This window comes from Marmota monax, unplaced genomic scaffold (genome assembly GCF_021218885.2).
Source record: "Marmota monax isolate L192 unplaced genomic scaffold, Marmota_monax_Labrador192_F-V1.1 WCK01_AAM20220418_F8-fsc00125, whole genome shotgun sequence".
Lineage (NCBI taxonomy): Eukaryota > Metazoa > Chordata > Mammalia > Rodentia > Sciuridae > Marmota > Marmota monax.
In genome coordinates this window covers 7039544-7055796 of record NW_026695235.1, presented here as the reverse complement: position 1 = coordinate 7055796, position 16253 = coordinate 7039544, and the positions used below count along the sequence as shown (strand labels likewise).

The 16253-nt window shown below is 35.0% G+C and overlaps 1 protein-coding gene across 4 annotated transcripts in view; it reads right to left on the bottom strand.

Moving 5' to 3' along the window:
• Dyrk1a (dual specificity tyrosine phosphorylation regulated kinase 1A) overlaps positions 1-16253 on the bottom strand; it is a 133822-nt gene that overhangs the window by 29574 nt on the left and 87995 nt on the right. For 3 of the 4 annotated variants that reach the window (XM_046439053.2, XM_046439052.2, XM_046439056.2), the window contains 3 exons: positions 10138-10334; positions 4263-4382; positions 2410-2598 (listed from right to left, as the gene is read on the bottom strand). In XM_046439053.2, coding sequence (XP_046295009.1) covers positions 2410-2598; positions 4263-4382; positions 10138-10334 — 506 coding nt within the window. Of the gene's footprint in view, positions 1-2409; positions 2599-4262; positions 4383-10137; positions 10335-16253 lie in introns of those variants that run through there. The other variant, XM_046439055.2, reaches the window with a different exon arrangement.

The following is a 16253-nucleotide window of genomic DNA, read 5'->3' as shown; positions in this document are numbered from 1 at the left end:
ACGCTAAAAGTTCATACATTCAAAAAGCATGGGGATTGAGGTAGAACTCCAAATGATCTCAATGTGAAGACTGGAACCAGTGATCAGAGATGAACATAGGCTACAAGATCCAAATTGGTTAAGGCTAAATATATTGTAAAATTAAATTATAAATCAGATTTGGAAAGGAATGAACAGTATCTCTGTTTTCACCCAATTTTAAAAGATACTGTCTGTTGTCTTTCTGATCAGATGCTATCTTTGTAAACATGTGATCAAGTAGTATGATAATCTTCTACCTCCCTGAATATACCGAGTGTGGCAAAAATGGTGTAGTTCAGTGTTCAGATCCCTGACAGTCTCAAAGACAAAAGCCAATCTCAGGGGGCCAAGTACTTAATGACTTGACAAATAATTAACTGGTTAAAACTAAAGTAGTAGTTTTCAATCCTGAATTACACATTTAATGGGGAGTTTTAAAAAATATTGATGCCCAAAATTTGGCTCAATTCTGATTTTACCATCAATCCTTTCTTAAAAGCTCCATCAGAAATTTCAATGTGCAATAGGACTCATAACCACCATCTAAAGAAATAGCAAGACCCTGAATTTGACAAGGACCTGGCAGAAATTTTAGAGAAAGTATGGCTAAGTCAATATGGAAGACAGTAATTATTCTGACGAGTGATGAATCTTGAACATAAACACTGCATATCTCTGCCTGAGAAATATCAGGATGACGGAGTCTGAGGTCAAACAGGCCCATATTTTCAGATTTACTATGCCTACCTGCTCTGAGGAGCTAGCGGATAAGCAAATTGAGGTGAAGGGGAGGAGCAAAACATATGCGCTGAAAGAATGAATAGGGACAACTAAGTTTAGAGAATATCTATATGCCCACAAATTTCACACTGGATATCACAAAGTTAGAAAAATGTCTTATTGAGAGCAACTGCCGAAATGTTGGTGCCCTTTTCAAAGTAGAGGGCGCGATCTCTACAACTATAAGGTGATTATAGTTCTGGCTAACAGCTGGGCCTCAAGAATGCCGTTCTTTCAGGGACTGTGAAAGAAGCAAAAGCTGCTTCCAACACAGCAGGATTACTTGCATAAAGACAGGCCCCCAAAACACTGAGCCCAACTCAGAAGAAAGAGAGTTTATAAATCAAGGAAAAATTCCTTCACATTATGGGAAGGAGCACATACACTGTACATGTGTCATCAGAACCTGGTAAGCCACACTGGAGATACAGAAGGCTTTGAACATGCTTATTCATTTTTCCTTATGTGTGTAAACAGTTTAGGTTTTTGGGGGGTTTACACTTGTGCCTGTTAATGGCTTACAGTATACTTTTGACCATGGAATGGTTACATTGGATAGAATTTTTCCCCTCAGGCTAAAAAGGAGAATATAATTTGCTCTCAGGTCAGGGCAGGAACAGAGAAGTAAGCACACACATATTCCATAATTTAAAACACATACACACGCACAATTCAAGAAGTCTTTAATTTAAACTCTCAGTCTAGCCTTGTCAGTGAAAAGTCAGAAGTAGCTGAATCTCAGGTTAATATTTAACTCACCATGCAAGGACTATACCTCAAACAAAACAGCACTATGACTCAGAGAATCAAGAGGATTTACTAAGTGAAGAGTAGCCAGGGAAACATAGAAAGTTTTATACGAGGAGGAGGAGGAGGATGGGAATGAGCTCTTGAATCTGGATGCAACAGATCCAAAAGACATGTTTTTAGAGTTTTGTGCTCTGTAATGGAGCTGGGTGTTCAACTAAGAAGGGGAGAGTTATGGGAGAAAAGAACAGGTTGGGAATAAAAAGGAAAAACACAGGTCCCCAGGAACTACCCCAATCAGAGCACGGGTAATGCTGGTGCCCTAAGGACTAGAAAAGGACATCTTGAAGCTTATCTGCCCACTCAGAGAGGCCTAATACAATTAGGAAATGAGGTGGGAGGAAAACCCAGAGCACAACACGAGCCTCCAGAAAAGGGAAGATGCCTGCTATTTCTTGAAAATGGTAGTTCTTTTCTCCTTGAAGAAATTAAAACAGACAGAAATGCAAACATCTCTAATACACATAATGAACAATCCACAGACTATATAAAGCCCATACAAAAGAGGTAATATACTTATTTTAAAAAATATCTCTTAGCTATTAAAATTAACCATAGTCATAAGTTTAAAAAAAAATAGTAGCCAAAGATATGAAGTTAAAAAAAAAAATCCTAATGGAGTTTTTATAGAGGATGAAGTTTTCTTGTCTTTGGAGATCTATGATCATCTAGATACTCAGATATCCATTATTAAAATCTATTTACAAATATTTTAAAAATGTGCTTTTGAGGAAAGGGTGAAATAGTATAATTCACAAATAATTTTCAATTAATGAAATTCAGCATTTTTCATTCAATTACCTGTCCAAAGGAACCTTTGCCTATCAAGGAGTCAATTTCGTAACGATCCATCCACTTTTCTCCGTTTTTTACAATATAATCATAGTTGTCATCATCATAACCATCATTGTAAACCTTCCGCTCCTTCTTATGACTGGAATCGTCTCCCTGACCCTGTTGGTGTCTCCGCTTCTTTTTTGCATAGTAAACCTGAAGTGAGAATAAACAGTGTTATGACAAGTCTATAAGGAAATTGATGAATTTTTTTCTTTATAACATAAAAAATAAAAGAATTTTCTGCAGTTGACATTTGAATTAGAAAATAATGTTGATGCAACCAATGGAAAAATGCCTACAGTGAAATTTACTATATAGTTGGGTTGTTGGTATATTTTATAAACAGGAGATGTTAAATGATTGGTCCAGAGTATCCTATTCAAGAAGAATATAAATATTTATTTAATAAATTAGGGTAAAATTTATATAAAATGAGATGGCACCGATCTTAAAAATATAGTATGAGGAATTGTGACAAATACATACACTGATATAAACAACAAATGCCAAATGAAATAAATAAGTTTCATCTTCTTCAAGTTCAAATTCCCTTATATGTCCAAGTCAATGCCAACTTTATATTTTGTGTTCTAGGCAAAAAAAGACTAAAAAATGGAAGTATAAATGTTTTACTAAAATCACCCAGTTTTTAATCTGATGATAATCTAATAATTATTGAAAAACAGCCAACCCACCCAACCCTCACTTCCCACTAAATTCCTAAACATATATTTAATCACAGGCTAAGTTATTTTTCTTAACACCTATATTATCTTATAATATATTATATTATCTTATAATATAGTTTCCAAAGATTGATAAAAATAAGATAAATTAGATTAACAGTCCAAGTAATTGGTAACTAACTTTGAAGACATTATAAATTGCATTCCATAGAACAGATGAAAAAGTCTAGTTTACAAGGTGACATTTAAAAACAAGTTTCAACAAAGCTACAATAAAGAACAGTTAAACTATAATTTTATTAACAACTTATCAGAAAGAAACAAACTAGCTATCAACACACTGTTAGAAACCATTTATGAGATATTTTTCAGATAATCACAAGCTAGTACAGTCCATCCTTTATAATACATAAACATGTACAAAATCTAAGAACTGTTCCTCATTGAGTTAATTCTAAATTTATCTGACCACAATGTCATAGTAATATAATAATACTGGCAATAAACAGGACCAAATTGCTATAAATTTTGCATATTTAAAAATACAGACATTTGTAGTTAAGTGGCTCTAAAATGGGAGGGGCATAAGTCTTTGATCAGAAAGGATGCAGGATTCCCCATTAAAGAGGAAAGAAAGCATGGGCTCTTCTTCTCTTCTCCAGAAAAGATCACTTAATAATAGATCAAATAAAGTACACCAAATGCCTGTAACTGGGGGTTAAATATATCTCAGAGCTTCTCAACACCAAGAGCAAAAGTTACAGATAAATCAAAATTTAAGCAAAAGTCAAATATATGCCTATTTTTATACAATCAGTATTCACCTTCTTTGTTTTGGGAGAGAGTTATTATAGAAAAACTCAACTTATTAAATACAATTTTGAAAAAGGGGAAGTGATCCACAACTTTCTTTGATGTTTGCATTCCTTGTTAATATCTTTTCTTTTACATAATTGTAATTATATATCTATAAATCATTCATTTACTGTTCTTCATAAAAATTATAACATGACAACCACTGGGAATAAAACAAGTTTAGGATATTTAAACAAGCACAAAATAACTTTCTTCCCTTGATCTATTGCAAGACAGATGCTAATATAACAACAAAAAAAAAATCAATGATCTTACCTCATTAATATGCTTATATGTTTTGATCAAGTCAACAGAAAGTTTTCTCAGGGGAGCAGTTGCTGGATCACGGAAGGTTTGGGGCATCCGCCTCTGTAACATGACAATATCAGGCATCACCTTAAATAGAAAAGACTAGCACTTTAACTATTCTGCACGGGTGTAATTCCCTCTTCTGTAACCTGTATATCTGTTTTGAAAAAGATATCTACATTACAAGATTACACATTCTCTCTCAAAGTTTTCTTTTTCATCTGGAATACAAAGAAGACACAACCACTGGAACAAATAAATTAAATAGAAGATGGAATGCCCAGCTGCCCAAGGTTTTTTTAATGTGTTCCCCACACTTAAATGGTGAATTATAGACATACCCCTGGATCCAGGAGAGACACAGGAATGCTGCTCAAGAGGGCTTCTCTAAAACAATGAGCCCAAAGCAAAATTTGTTCAGAATTATTCCTAAGATGAGCTGGTTTATAATTGGCTCGCAAAGACAAACCCAATCATTGGAGGCAACCTATAGCTTCCAAGATACGATTTCAAGACCCTGGTGGTACCAAAAAGAATTGGTAGCAACGCCTCCCTGCCTCCAACTGTTGGAAAGTGCTCTAGAAGCACAGCTCTAACCACCACCAGACCCTTTTCCCTGACAAGTACCTGCTCCAGAGCAAGGCTGAAATGTTCATTCATTTCCTTAACACAAGGAAATAAAATATGCCATCCACATTAAATACCTCCCGTTTTACCCTCACATTTCCTTTTCCCTTCACTCAATCCTAATCCATGGCTCCCTTCAGCATTCTCTAGGTTATAAGAAGTTCAACTTTGAGTTTCCTGCTAAAAATTTTCACTAAATTACTGACAGGATAATGCAGGAGCATGGACCCTCTCTACACATATCCATGAGGGCTGCAACTAGCACACCAATGCTACTGGACTGCTCTTCGAGCACCAATCACCCGCCAAAGGTCTTCCACAGAGCTTCTTGCAATCAACAAGTCCTCAAAGCCAGTTGGTCAAATCAAGGTACCTATAGTCATTACCACTCACTCATCCTTGTGTTCCTGACTTCTCTTATAGACATTTATGCCAGGGGAAATTTATTTGAGTCAAAAGCCCTAACAAAGCCCCTCTCAAAGGACATTTGAGTTAATCTGAGGGGCAACAGAAAATATATCATACCAAGGCCTCATAGAAACATCTGGAGTCTTGGTATACTTATTATTCTAACCCACACAAATGAAAAAGAAGGAAAAGTTATAATTATAGGTGAAACAAAAATTATCCCCATCCCTGTGGTCTGTAAAGATGGAGTTACTACTATCCACTCACTGCATTTACTGAAGCATACTTTCTCATAAACCAATATTAAAAGTTTCTTCTGCAGGTATACTCAAACTCTCAAATTGTTATCCAGATGGTAAATTTGCTGAATTACTGAATTAATTTCTCTCAAGACCTTCTCCCTTTTTAAGTTCCAAATAAGGTGGGGTGGGGAGAAGGAATCTCAGTGGCTAAACTATTTGTCTGAAGTGATCATCAGAATTAACAAGTTCTGAATTAATTTTCAAAAAATAGATTGCTTTTTAAAAAATATAAACAGTAGTAGCTGGGCACATGATTCCATCCATGGTACAGTATTTGTCTAGCATACAAGGTCCTGGGTTCAATCCCCAGTACTGGGGGGGAAAAATACACACATACACACACACCACACAAATGTACATGCAGTAGATAAAACTAAATTCACATAGTAACATTCCTTGGGGGCTTAATTTACTAAATAGATAATATTGGTAATAAACATGTCAATTCTTTTTATGTGAATGAAAGCTATAAATAGTAATAAAAGAAGTTCCAAAGAACATAATTTTGTGTTTTGGTTTTTTTTTTTTTTTTAATTTTAAGTTCATGGACCCCCGCCGCCATGGAGGTAATCTAATCAGCAAACCTCTTCTTGAACTGCTATAGTGCAGCCTCAATGTGAAATTTCAAAAAAGTATAAACCAGTGAAATGCTTCATTACCAGTAAAATTAACACTAGCACAAAGTATACTATTCACAAAGCAAACTAAATAACTTGATAGTAAAATAATAAATATAATACAGTATTTACAAAATACTGTTTTAACATGCATATTTTTTACATGTCTGATATAATCTTCTCAACAATCTCATGAGAGTAAGTGCTATTGCCATGACCATTTTACAAATTAGAAACTTGAGATTCCAATGACACAAAGCCAGTTAAGAATATAGCCCAGGGTGAGGGGGTTGAAAAATACAGCTAGGAAGCTGGGTGTAGTGGCACCACCTATAATCCTAGGCTAAGGCAAGAGGATCACAGAATTGAGGCCAGAATCAGCAGCAATTTAGCAAGAACCTTATCAACTTTGCAAGATTATCTCAAAATAAAAAAATAAAATACAAAGGACAAGGGGTGTACCTCAGTGGTAAAGTATCCCAGGGTTCAATCCCCAGTAACTGTGGTGGTGGTGATGGTAGTAGTAGTAGTACTGCTAGGCTGAGAGCTGAGGTGGTCAATACCTAACTCAGGGTCTTAACACCAACAGTGGGCCAGGAGCTCTCTGTCAATTTTAGGTCTTTTTTATACCCTTTTAGCTGAGACATTTTTAGGTTATTTTTGGGCAAAATAATTGTGGCATGCATGAAATAAGCATGAGCAATTATTAAAATGCATTAAAAAACCTTGCCTGTTCACAATTCCACTGGTTATTTCAAACATCTGAAAAAAGAATTAGTAACCACATCTAGGAATAATTATGCTCACTCAAAACATCAAAATGGTCAATCAAGAAAACTTAAAAAAGTATGGTACAGTCCAAGCTATCCAAGAGGCTCACAAAAAAAGGAACTCGACTGTGAGTCCAACCTGAGTCAACATAGTGAGAACCCTTCTCAAGGGAACAAATAAGAAAATGGAAAAAAGAAAGTATAGTACATACATGAAGTCAAACACATAACTATGAGCTAATAATCAAATTTCTGCACTCAATATTGATATTCTGTGTGCTTCACTTCACAGACTATCAATAACCTTTACGACCACCATTCAAACTCTGCCCATAAGGCCAAGTCAACAAGTTGGTTCTTAGTACCTTATTTTTCTTATCTACTTCTGACAATAAAAGTTACTATTTTAGGAGCACTTGTATATAAAAAACAGAAAGCTTTCTGAAACAAGCATACACACACACATACAAAATTGGCCTCAGACTACAGCATATAATTCAGTGCTTCAAAAAGAACCTTGTACCGAGGTGCTCAAAATACACTGGAAGAACACATTGATTTTTACTAAGTAACACTTCCTTTTCTTTCATTGCAGTTTCAGGTTAACCAAATGTTCTATTTTGCCATTAAGTACAAACGAAGAATCAGAAGACACACAGTTACACAGGTATACTAAGCCCTAAGGCCAGCCCTGCAGATCTGATGCCTTCTCCTAACTTCCTGTTTCTCATATCCACAGTGCCAAGAGAATGGAGAGGAATGCAGCAAGTGCTCCTCCCCACTTCCACAGCTGAAAGCAAGATAATGGTATTCAAAGAACCCAAGAGCTTGCCTAGCTGCATGTGTTGCCCCTTTTGAAAGGGGAGTAACCTGAAGAAAGGAAAGTGGGTGAAATGTCATAATACTGCCTCTCAGCTATCTGGCTCTGGGAGCTGGAAACATCTTAACCACAATGCTTGCCCCCCTTCCCTTCCTACAGATCACTCAACAGAAGAAGTTTGCATCTCCTGCTTAAACTAATTCTAAGAGCTAAAACGACCATTAACTGAAAAGATTATTTTCCCCTGAAAAGATTCCACAGTGCAAGATCTAGGACGTTAGTCAAAAAATTGTTTATTAGTGTAACAATACCTATTTTATTTACATTTACCTCGTATTTTCATATGCAATTCTGCCTTTCTTCTATTTTTTAGAGCTGTTAATATAGCTAAATAGTACATATCACATATATCCAGGGTACCTGGCGAGTTTAAGAACTATGAAAGGTACTGTGAAAACCAGAACAGTCTAATCAAACTCTAATACAGTCAATCATAATCTTTCACACTTACTTTTATTATATTCTCATTTCCTAAATTCATCTCAATAAAAACATTTTACATTTGTCCAACACATACTCATACAGGAAAGATTAACTACTAGAACCAAAAATCTTAAAAGCCAGTTCATTTCATATACTATTTTTATAGTAAGTCTTATTTAAAAGATTCTGCCAGAATGATTACCAAACAATGGAAACCACATAATAAAGTTGTAGAAGTTTATAGCTAGAAGGCATTTTAGGGGGTACAATCTAAGATTTCCAATTTTACATTCAAGGAAGAGATCTGACAGATCGATGGGATCTACTTTAAGCCCTACAACAAATCCTGGGCCAAGACTTAAGCTCATGCCTTATGTCCTGTATTCCATGCCACATCAACAAACCACTTCAGTTCTAAGATATCTTCTAATACAACTCCCTTCTTGGTTCAGAAATTTATAGACTCTGGCAGAAATATCTGGCCAAGAATGATTACTTCAAAAGACAGTCTTTTTATGTCTTATGAATCTTTTTAATTTTTTTTGTAGTTGTAGATAGACAGCATGCCTATATTTTATTTGTTTATTTTTATGTGGTGCTGAGGATCAAACTCAGTGCCTCACGCATGCTAGGCAAGCGCTCTGCCATTGAGCTACAGCCCCAGGTCTGTGTTGTCAATCTTTTAAAAAACACAATTTAAAACAGAAAACCTAAGTAAAATACCTTTTATAAAGGATCTAAAGACAAACAAGATGATAGCTGCATATTAAAAATAATAGGTACTTTGCTAACAATACTTACTAAAATAAAATAACATAACCAGAAAAATACTCAACAGGAATTTTTTTCTAGCCCTCCATATATGGCAAGCATTAGACGTAAGAGAGCACTGTATCTAAGAAGAAAGAAGCCAGGGCTGGACCCAGGAATTTACTACAAATATACCTGAAGAAGTCACAAATTGGGGTTTAGTCTCGTTAGCTAGAAAATAGATCAAAAACAGCACCTGTTTTATGGGCTGCTTTTGAACAAGCAAAATAATTTTTCAAAACATACTGTTTCTTCAAAGTACAATAATATAAATGGACTATCTTGCCATTATTATTTATTGGTGTTCCACCATTTTCTTCTGTACACAATTGTAAACACTTCCTAAACTTACATTTTGATGAAGTGCTCCAATTCTCAAATGTGAAAGTAAACTTCTCACTGAATAAAATGAATTCTTAAGTCTTGCCACAATTCAACTTATTAACTATTTAACCATGAATGCTATTGACTCATATGTATTTTATCAATGTAATGCCAGCTAACTGCAGACAAAAATCTTACTATAATATATATAATCACACCCCCTAATAATGATGAATATCTCTCCTCTGAATATTAGAATGAATAGCATTGTTCACATGCATATATTTTTTTTCTTGAATTTTAAGGAGTTTTGTTTTATTTTTTATAAAACAAGTCCTCTAACTTTCCTGTAATGGGAATCTTGCTTTCCTATAACTTTTTTTTTTTTTAACTTCACTAACTTTCATAAGCTTCATTTTTGTCTAATACTCTTTAGAAGTAACTGTTCCTCTCTATTCCAGAATGAGAAAGTGGTATGTTTCTGGGTATCTTTTAACTAATTAAAATAAAAATAAAAATCATGAACTTTAAATACAAACTTCTTATCATCATTTTGTCAATCCAGATTTCCATGTAAATATAAAACTGAAAACTAGTTAATTATTTTCCTAGTTAATATTCTAACACTTTTAAGGAATAAACTATAATTTCAACATCATTTCTGATACTTCATGAACTTACCTGGTTAGTTAGAGGTTGCTGAATCTGGTCAGAATATGATAAGGCAGAAACCTGTTGGTCACTTATGTTTGGCTGGCGACGGTCACTGTACTGATGTGAATGGGGCATCTGTCCAGCCATCTGAAGGCCAGCAGCATGGAATGAAAATGACGGTGCAAGCCGAACAGATGAAGGTTTGCATGCTGAAGTCTCTCCTCCTATGAAAAGATAAGTGAGGTTTAAAGGAAGTATTCATATCCTAATGTTTATATCATTTGACAGATCTGAAAGTTCTTTAATAAGGACTTCAGAATGTTCAATAATATTAAAAACCTTTATAACTACAACCAGGTGTATGTCACTTGACACAGTTATGTGTTAAATGGTATAAAATATATATTAAGATGAGTATCTATAAATCAAATCTATAATGAGAAAATCTAAAGAAAAGTTTAAAATAAAGCAACTATAATAACCTTTAAAACTTACTTTCACTTATGAGGTTTTTATCAATTGAGAACCATAAGTTACAGACTGAAAATCTTGAGAGACACTCTGCCAATGGATAGCTACTCACAAACTAACTCAAAAGAATACTGTTGAGATGTTGCTTTGCACCTGCTAGATATATAGCAAACAGTATCTCTGGAATCCCCCAACACAGATCGAAGATCTGTCCTAATGGTGTTCTCCAATGACACAGGTAATCAAAGGCTGATCATGCAAACAGGGAAACAAATCCCTTCCAATGAAGTCCTAAGAGAACCTACACATGGCAAACTCACCACAAAAACAGAACAATCAATAACCATTCCACAAGTAAATAAGGATCATGATATCCATGGTAGATATGGAATATTAATACTTTTGGTCTGCAGAAGTATTGTAACTGGCTAAGGGAAAAGATTAGGGGGAGTGGGAGAGAAGGAGAAGGAATAAGAGGAAAAAAAGGGTAAGAAAGAAGGGTAAGAAAAAGAAAAAAGACTTTTCTTCCTTATGTCCAACCTAACTTGTAATTGAAGACTGCAGTCAAAAGTCAAGGCAAAAAAACTCTGAACAACAAACTCCAGATCCAAAATACTGTTTCTTCCTCAATGAACCAGCTAACTGGCACCACACAACAGACCATACTGTCCAGCGCCAGAATACCCTTGAAGTCTACTATTTTAGAGACACCTAACAGCATCAGCCCAACCATGAAGAGCAGAGACTCTCAGCCAGGCTGTGGGATTTGAAATTCTGGCTCCACTATTCACTGACAACATGACCTTGTACATTTCATTTTTCCTGATAATATCTACCTGAAAAGGCTGTTGTGAAGGTTAAGTAGAGCTTTGTTAATTAATAAATGACCAATATTATCTGTAACTACTATATAATCAAGTACACTAAATATACTGTAATGTACAATAAAGATGACAGGCATGGTGCTATTTTTCTGCAGTGTACACTGAATGCTGCTCAACAGACTCTGCATACTGAAGAGAACAAAGCCCAATTACCCCCAAATTTAAGTTCTGTTTCTATTTTCTACTATAGTTAATAACACCACTTCCTATCCAGTTAACCAGAATCAAAACTCTGAGAATCATGGTGTTTTTTTTTTTCCTTTTCTCCTCCAATAGCCCACTCTCATGCAAATAGGCACTCAATCTTGCTGATTCCATTTTCTACAGGACACTCAAAAAACCTCTCCTTTCCATTTCCATCACCACATAGCTCACTTAGGATTACCAACAGATTTCTTAACAGCTCATTCTATCTTGATCTACCCATTTGCAACTCTGTATTTCTTTAAAAATGGCTGGAATGATCTAAAATGCAAGTTTCAAGTCCCTCATTCATATTTAATTTGAATTATCACCTGCCCTTGGCACTGCTTTCAGATCTTAACTTCAGTTTCTCTCCCCAGTATGGCATATTTTTAACTGATCAATACTATTTGATTAAGTAAAAGCACGCTTCGATTAAGTAAAAGAGATGGGATAACTTTTTTAAAAAAATTTCATTTTTCATAATGAAAAATACACTCAAATCAATTCAATATGTGACGCAAACTTTGTTCCATTTAAAAAAAATTATCTAGGAATTTATCCTAAGAAAATAACTGATAATATGTTCAGGGTTGTTAAGCATATTTGTCACAGCAAAAACAAAAAGGAAATCTACTTGTAAAATAGTGTATGTGGGGAGCTTTAAATCTGTGTGTTAAAAACAAAAAAGCAGGTAAAAAAATATATATATATTAAAAATCTCAGATTTTTAATATATATTTATCTATATATATAAATACATATATAATATATATATTATTATAGAATTGGGTTACTATAATAATATCTGCTTTATAGATAGGAAATCTAAGATCTAGAGTGGTAAATAATCTGCCATTTACAGTCTTAATCATTTTACTGTTTTTAAGAGCTCTGTCTTAAGGACCTCAGATTTTTAAAATATTATTTTTAGTTGTAGATGGACACATATCTTTATTTTTATTTGTTTATTTATTCATTTATTTATTTTAGTTGTAGATGGACTACTGGTACAGACATTCACAGTACCTTTATTTATTTTTATGTGGTCCTGAGGATTGAACCCAGTGCCTCACACGTGCAAGGCACACACTCTGCCACTGAACTACAACCCCAGCCCTTTTTAGTTTTGATTTTGAAACAGGGTCTTGCTAAATTGCTGGCACAGACTTGGAACTCAATCCTCTTGCCTCAGTCTGTTGCCAGGATTACAGGTGTGTGCCACAGTACTCAGCTATTCATTCCACTTTTGATTAACATCTAGATTATTTCCACCGCAAGACAATAATGAGTATTGACAGTTAAAAAAAAAAAAAATCTCGGGCTGGGGATGTGGCTCAAGCGGTAGCGCGCTCGCCTGGCATGCGTGCGGCCCGGGTTCAATCCTCAGCACCACATACAAACAAAGATGTTGTGTCCGCTGAAAACTAAAAAATAAATATTAAAATTCTCTCTCTCTCTCTCTAAAAAAATTCTCGATACACATACACAGAGGTGTTCTGCTCTTTTTTCCAGTTTTTTTCCTTTCTTTAATGAATCTATTTTTCCATTAGTAGTCTATGAAAATTCCTACAGTCCCACTCTTTTACCACTTGGAATCAGTCTAATTCCAGCCATTATGATAGGTGTATAGTGAAATTCCACTATGGTTTTCACTTGTATTTTCCTGGTAAAAATAGGCACCTGTTCATGAATACTGGCCACCTGGACACTACTTCTCTACAGTTTTTCCATTTCATCTATCGAATTGCAGTCTTTTTCTTACAAAGTTCTAGGAGTTTTTGTTTTTTGAAGCAATAGTCTAGATTGGAGCACCTAATTGCACAAGTAGCTTTCCTTGTCACACTCTTAATGATGTTCCTTGAAAACAGAAGTTCTTCATTTTTTTTTCAACATTTGCTTTGTTTAGAACTTTGGTGGTGTCTGTTTAAGAGATTTTTTTTTTTCATTATACCAAAGTCATGAAGAAATTCCATGTAATATCTTTTAGAATTTGGACATGACCTTTCACGCCTAGATTGGCAATCTATCTCGATTTTGTACACATGTAGGGTAGGAATCAAGTTTCATACTCCCTCTAGTAGATATCCAATTTTGATTGAGAACCAGTTACTGAAAAGGCTAACACTGGAGCTGGAGTAGTGGCTCAGTGGGAGCGCACTTGCCTGGCATGTGTGAGGCCCTGGGTTGAGTCTCAGCACAGCATATAAGTAAATAAAATAAAGGTCCATTGAAAAAAATAAAGGTCCACTAAAATAAATAAATAAATAAGTAAATAAATAAAATGTTAAAAAAAAGGTTAACATTCTCCACTGCTCTGCAATGCCACTTTATCACAAATCATGTACCCACCTATGTGTAGACTTATTTTTTTGATGCTGTATTCAGTTCTACTGGTACAGACATTCCTAAACCTCTTTGTTCAAGAACCACTATCTAAATCACAATAGCTTTAGAAGTTTTAATATCCAATAGAGAATTTTGTTGTTCTTCAAGTACATTTTGACTTTTTGTAGCCATGTAAGTTTCAAAATCAACTCCAAATCTTCCAAAATAAACCCACATTGGACATCTAGTTGGAACAGTGCTGCCCAACAGAACAGCCTGCAACCATACATTTATCTGCACTATTAATATAGCTAACTGAGCCATATGTTTTAGTTTTTCCTTCTTCTTCTTTCGTGGTTCTGGGGATTGAACCCAGGGCCTTGTGCATGCAAGGCAAGCAAGCACTCTACCAACTTGAGTAGATCCCCAGCCCCCGTTTTCATTCTTTACCTTGCCTTTTTCCACCTGATGCAAGCTCCACTATGATGATGATTACAGAACGCATAGGTTCCATGTCTTATTTCCTATCTCAGAAAGAAAGCTTTCAAAAGTTTCCTAGTATAATGATCAGATTAACAAAGTTCCCCTTCTACTTATAGTTTTCCAAGACCTTTTCCTCATGAATGGATACTGAATTTATTAAATCCCTTTCCTGCATCTATTGAAATGATAAGGCTTTTCAGATTTACTCTGTTAAGGTGGTAACTAACACTGATTTCTGGATGTTAAACAAACTTTGCAATCCTGGGCTGCACGCTTTGGTCATGATTATATTCTGGTGGTAGATTCACTGGTAGAATCCTTTAAATCTTGCCGAGCACGGTGGCACATGCCTGTAATTCCAGTGGCTCGGGAGGCTGAGATAGGAGGATCGCGAGCTCAAAGCCAGTTTCAACAAAGCGAGGCACTTAGGCAACTCAGTGAGATACGGTCTCTAAATAAAACACAAAAAAGGGCTGGGGATATGGCTCAGTGGTTGAGCGCCCCTGAGTTCAATCCAGGTACAGAAAAAACCCAAAACAAAACAAAAAAAAACCTCTAAACCTTAAGTTTTCTCTGTGAGCAGGATATTCCCCCTTCACCTCATGATTGGCTAGGAAGGCTTTCTCTTTGTTATCAGCTTCACCAAAGTTTTATTAATTGTATTAAGTATTCTCTCTTTAAATGTGTTTTATATTTCTGTTCTTGTATATCTGTAATCAACAGAGGTATACTGAAAATCTCCCATTTGCTAAATTTTGGGGTGTTTTTTTTGTTTTGTTTTTAGCCAATATACACTCCATGCATAAGAATGATATGCTAGCTAGGGGCTGGGGTTGTGGCTCAGTGGTAGAGCACTCACCTAGCATGTGTGATGCCCTGGGTTCAATCCTCAGTACCACATATAAATAAACAAACAAATAAGAAAAATAAAGGTAAGCTGGGGCTGTAGGATCAGAAGCAGAGCACTTGCGGAGCATGCATGAGGCACTGGGTTCGATCCTCAGCACCAAATAAAAATAAACAAATAAAATAAAGGCATTCTGTCCATTTACAATAAATAAATAAATAAATAAATAAATAAATAAATAAATAAATCAGAAGTATTGTGTCCAACTACAATTGGAAAATAAATATTTTTTTAAAAGAATGGTATGCTAGGTGACAAAGAATTTCTAATGTTCTTTCTTAATTTGCTGTGGGTAATCTGTGAATGTGTATTAACAAGAAATAAATATATTTTTCACTCCTAGGACTTTTTTAGCTATTTCCTATACCATCTATCATAATTTGTTAGTAAAATGAGTTTTTCATGAAATGAAAGAACAATTAGGCCCCCTGCACTAGTGGGGATTTGCAACTGCACTACGTATATGTCTGTCTGCCACATGTGCACTGTCTCCTTAGCTCAATTAATTCAGACATTAAGTTCAATTTTCTCCCATGATGCCAAAAATGTTTACAGTTACCACTCATTCTTTTCTTTCCTACGGTAATATTTCAAGAGGATAAACTAATATTGGTACTTCCAGTCAATCAGATTTTATAATTAAGGAAAAATTAAAATATGGTGATTTGCTTAAGTTTCTTCTCTTTTAATTCAATTAAGGGGAAATTTTTCAGTTCATCCTATGACAGAGATGACTAAATAATGAAGTATTAGGGTGAACCATACAAAAGTGCTAATATTTGGCTGAATCTGGGTTAGAAAATGCCTTTTTCATATGGGTCAATCTGACATCCACCATTATATATACATATAATCTTTATTCACCCAAATAATTAGCTGTTAGTATT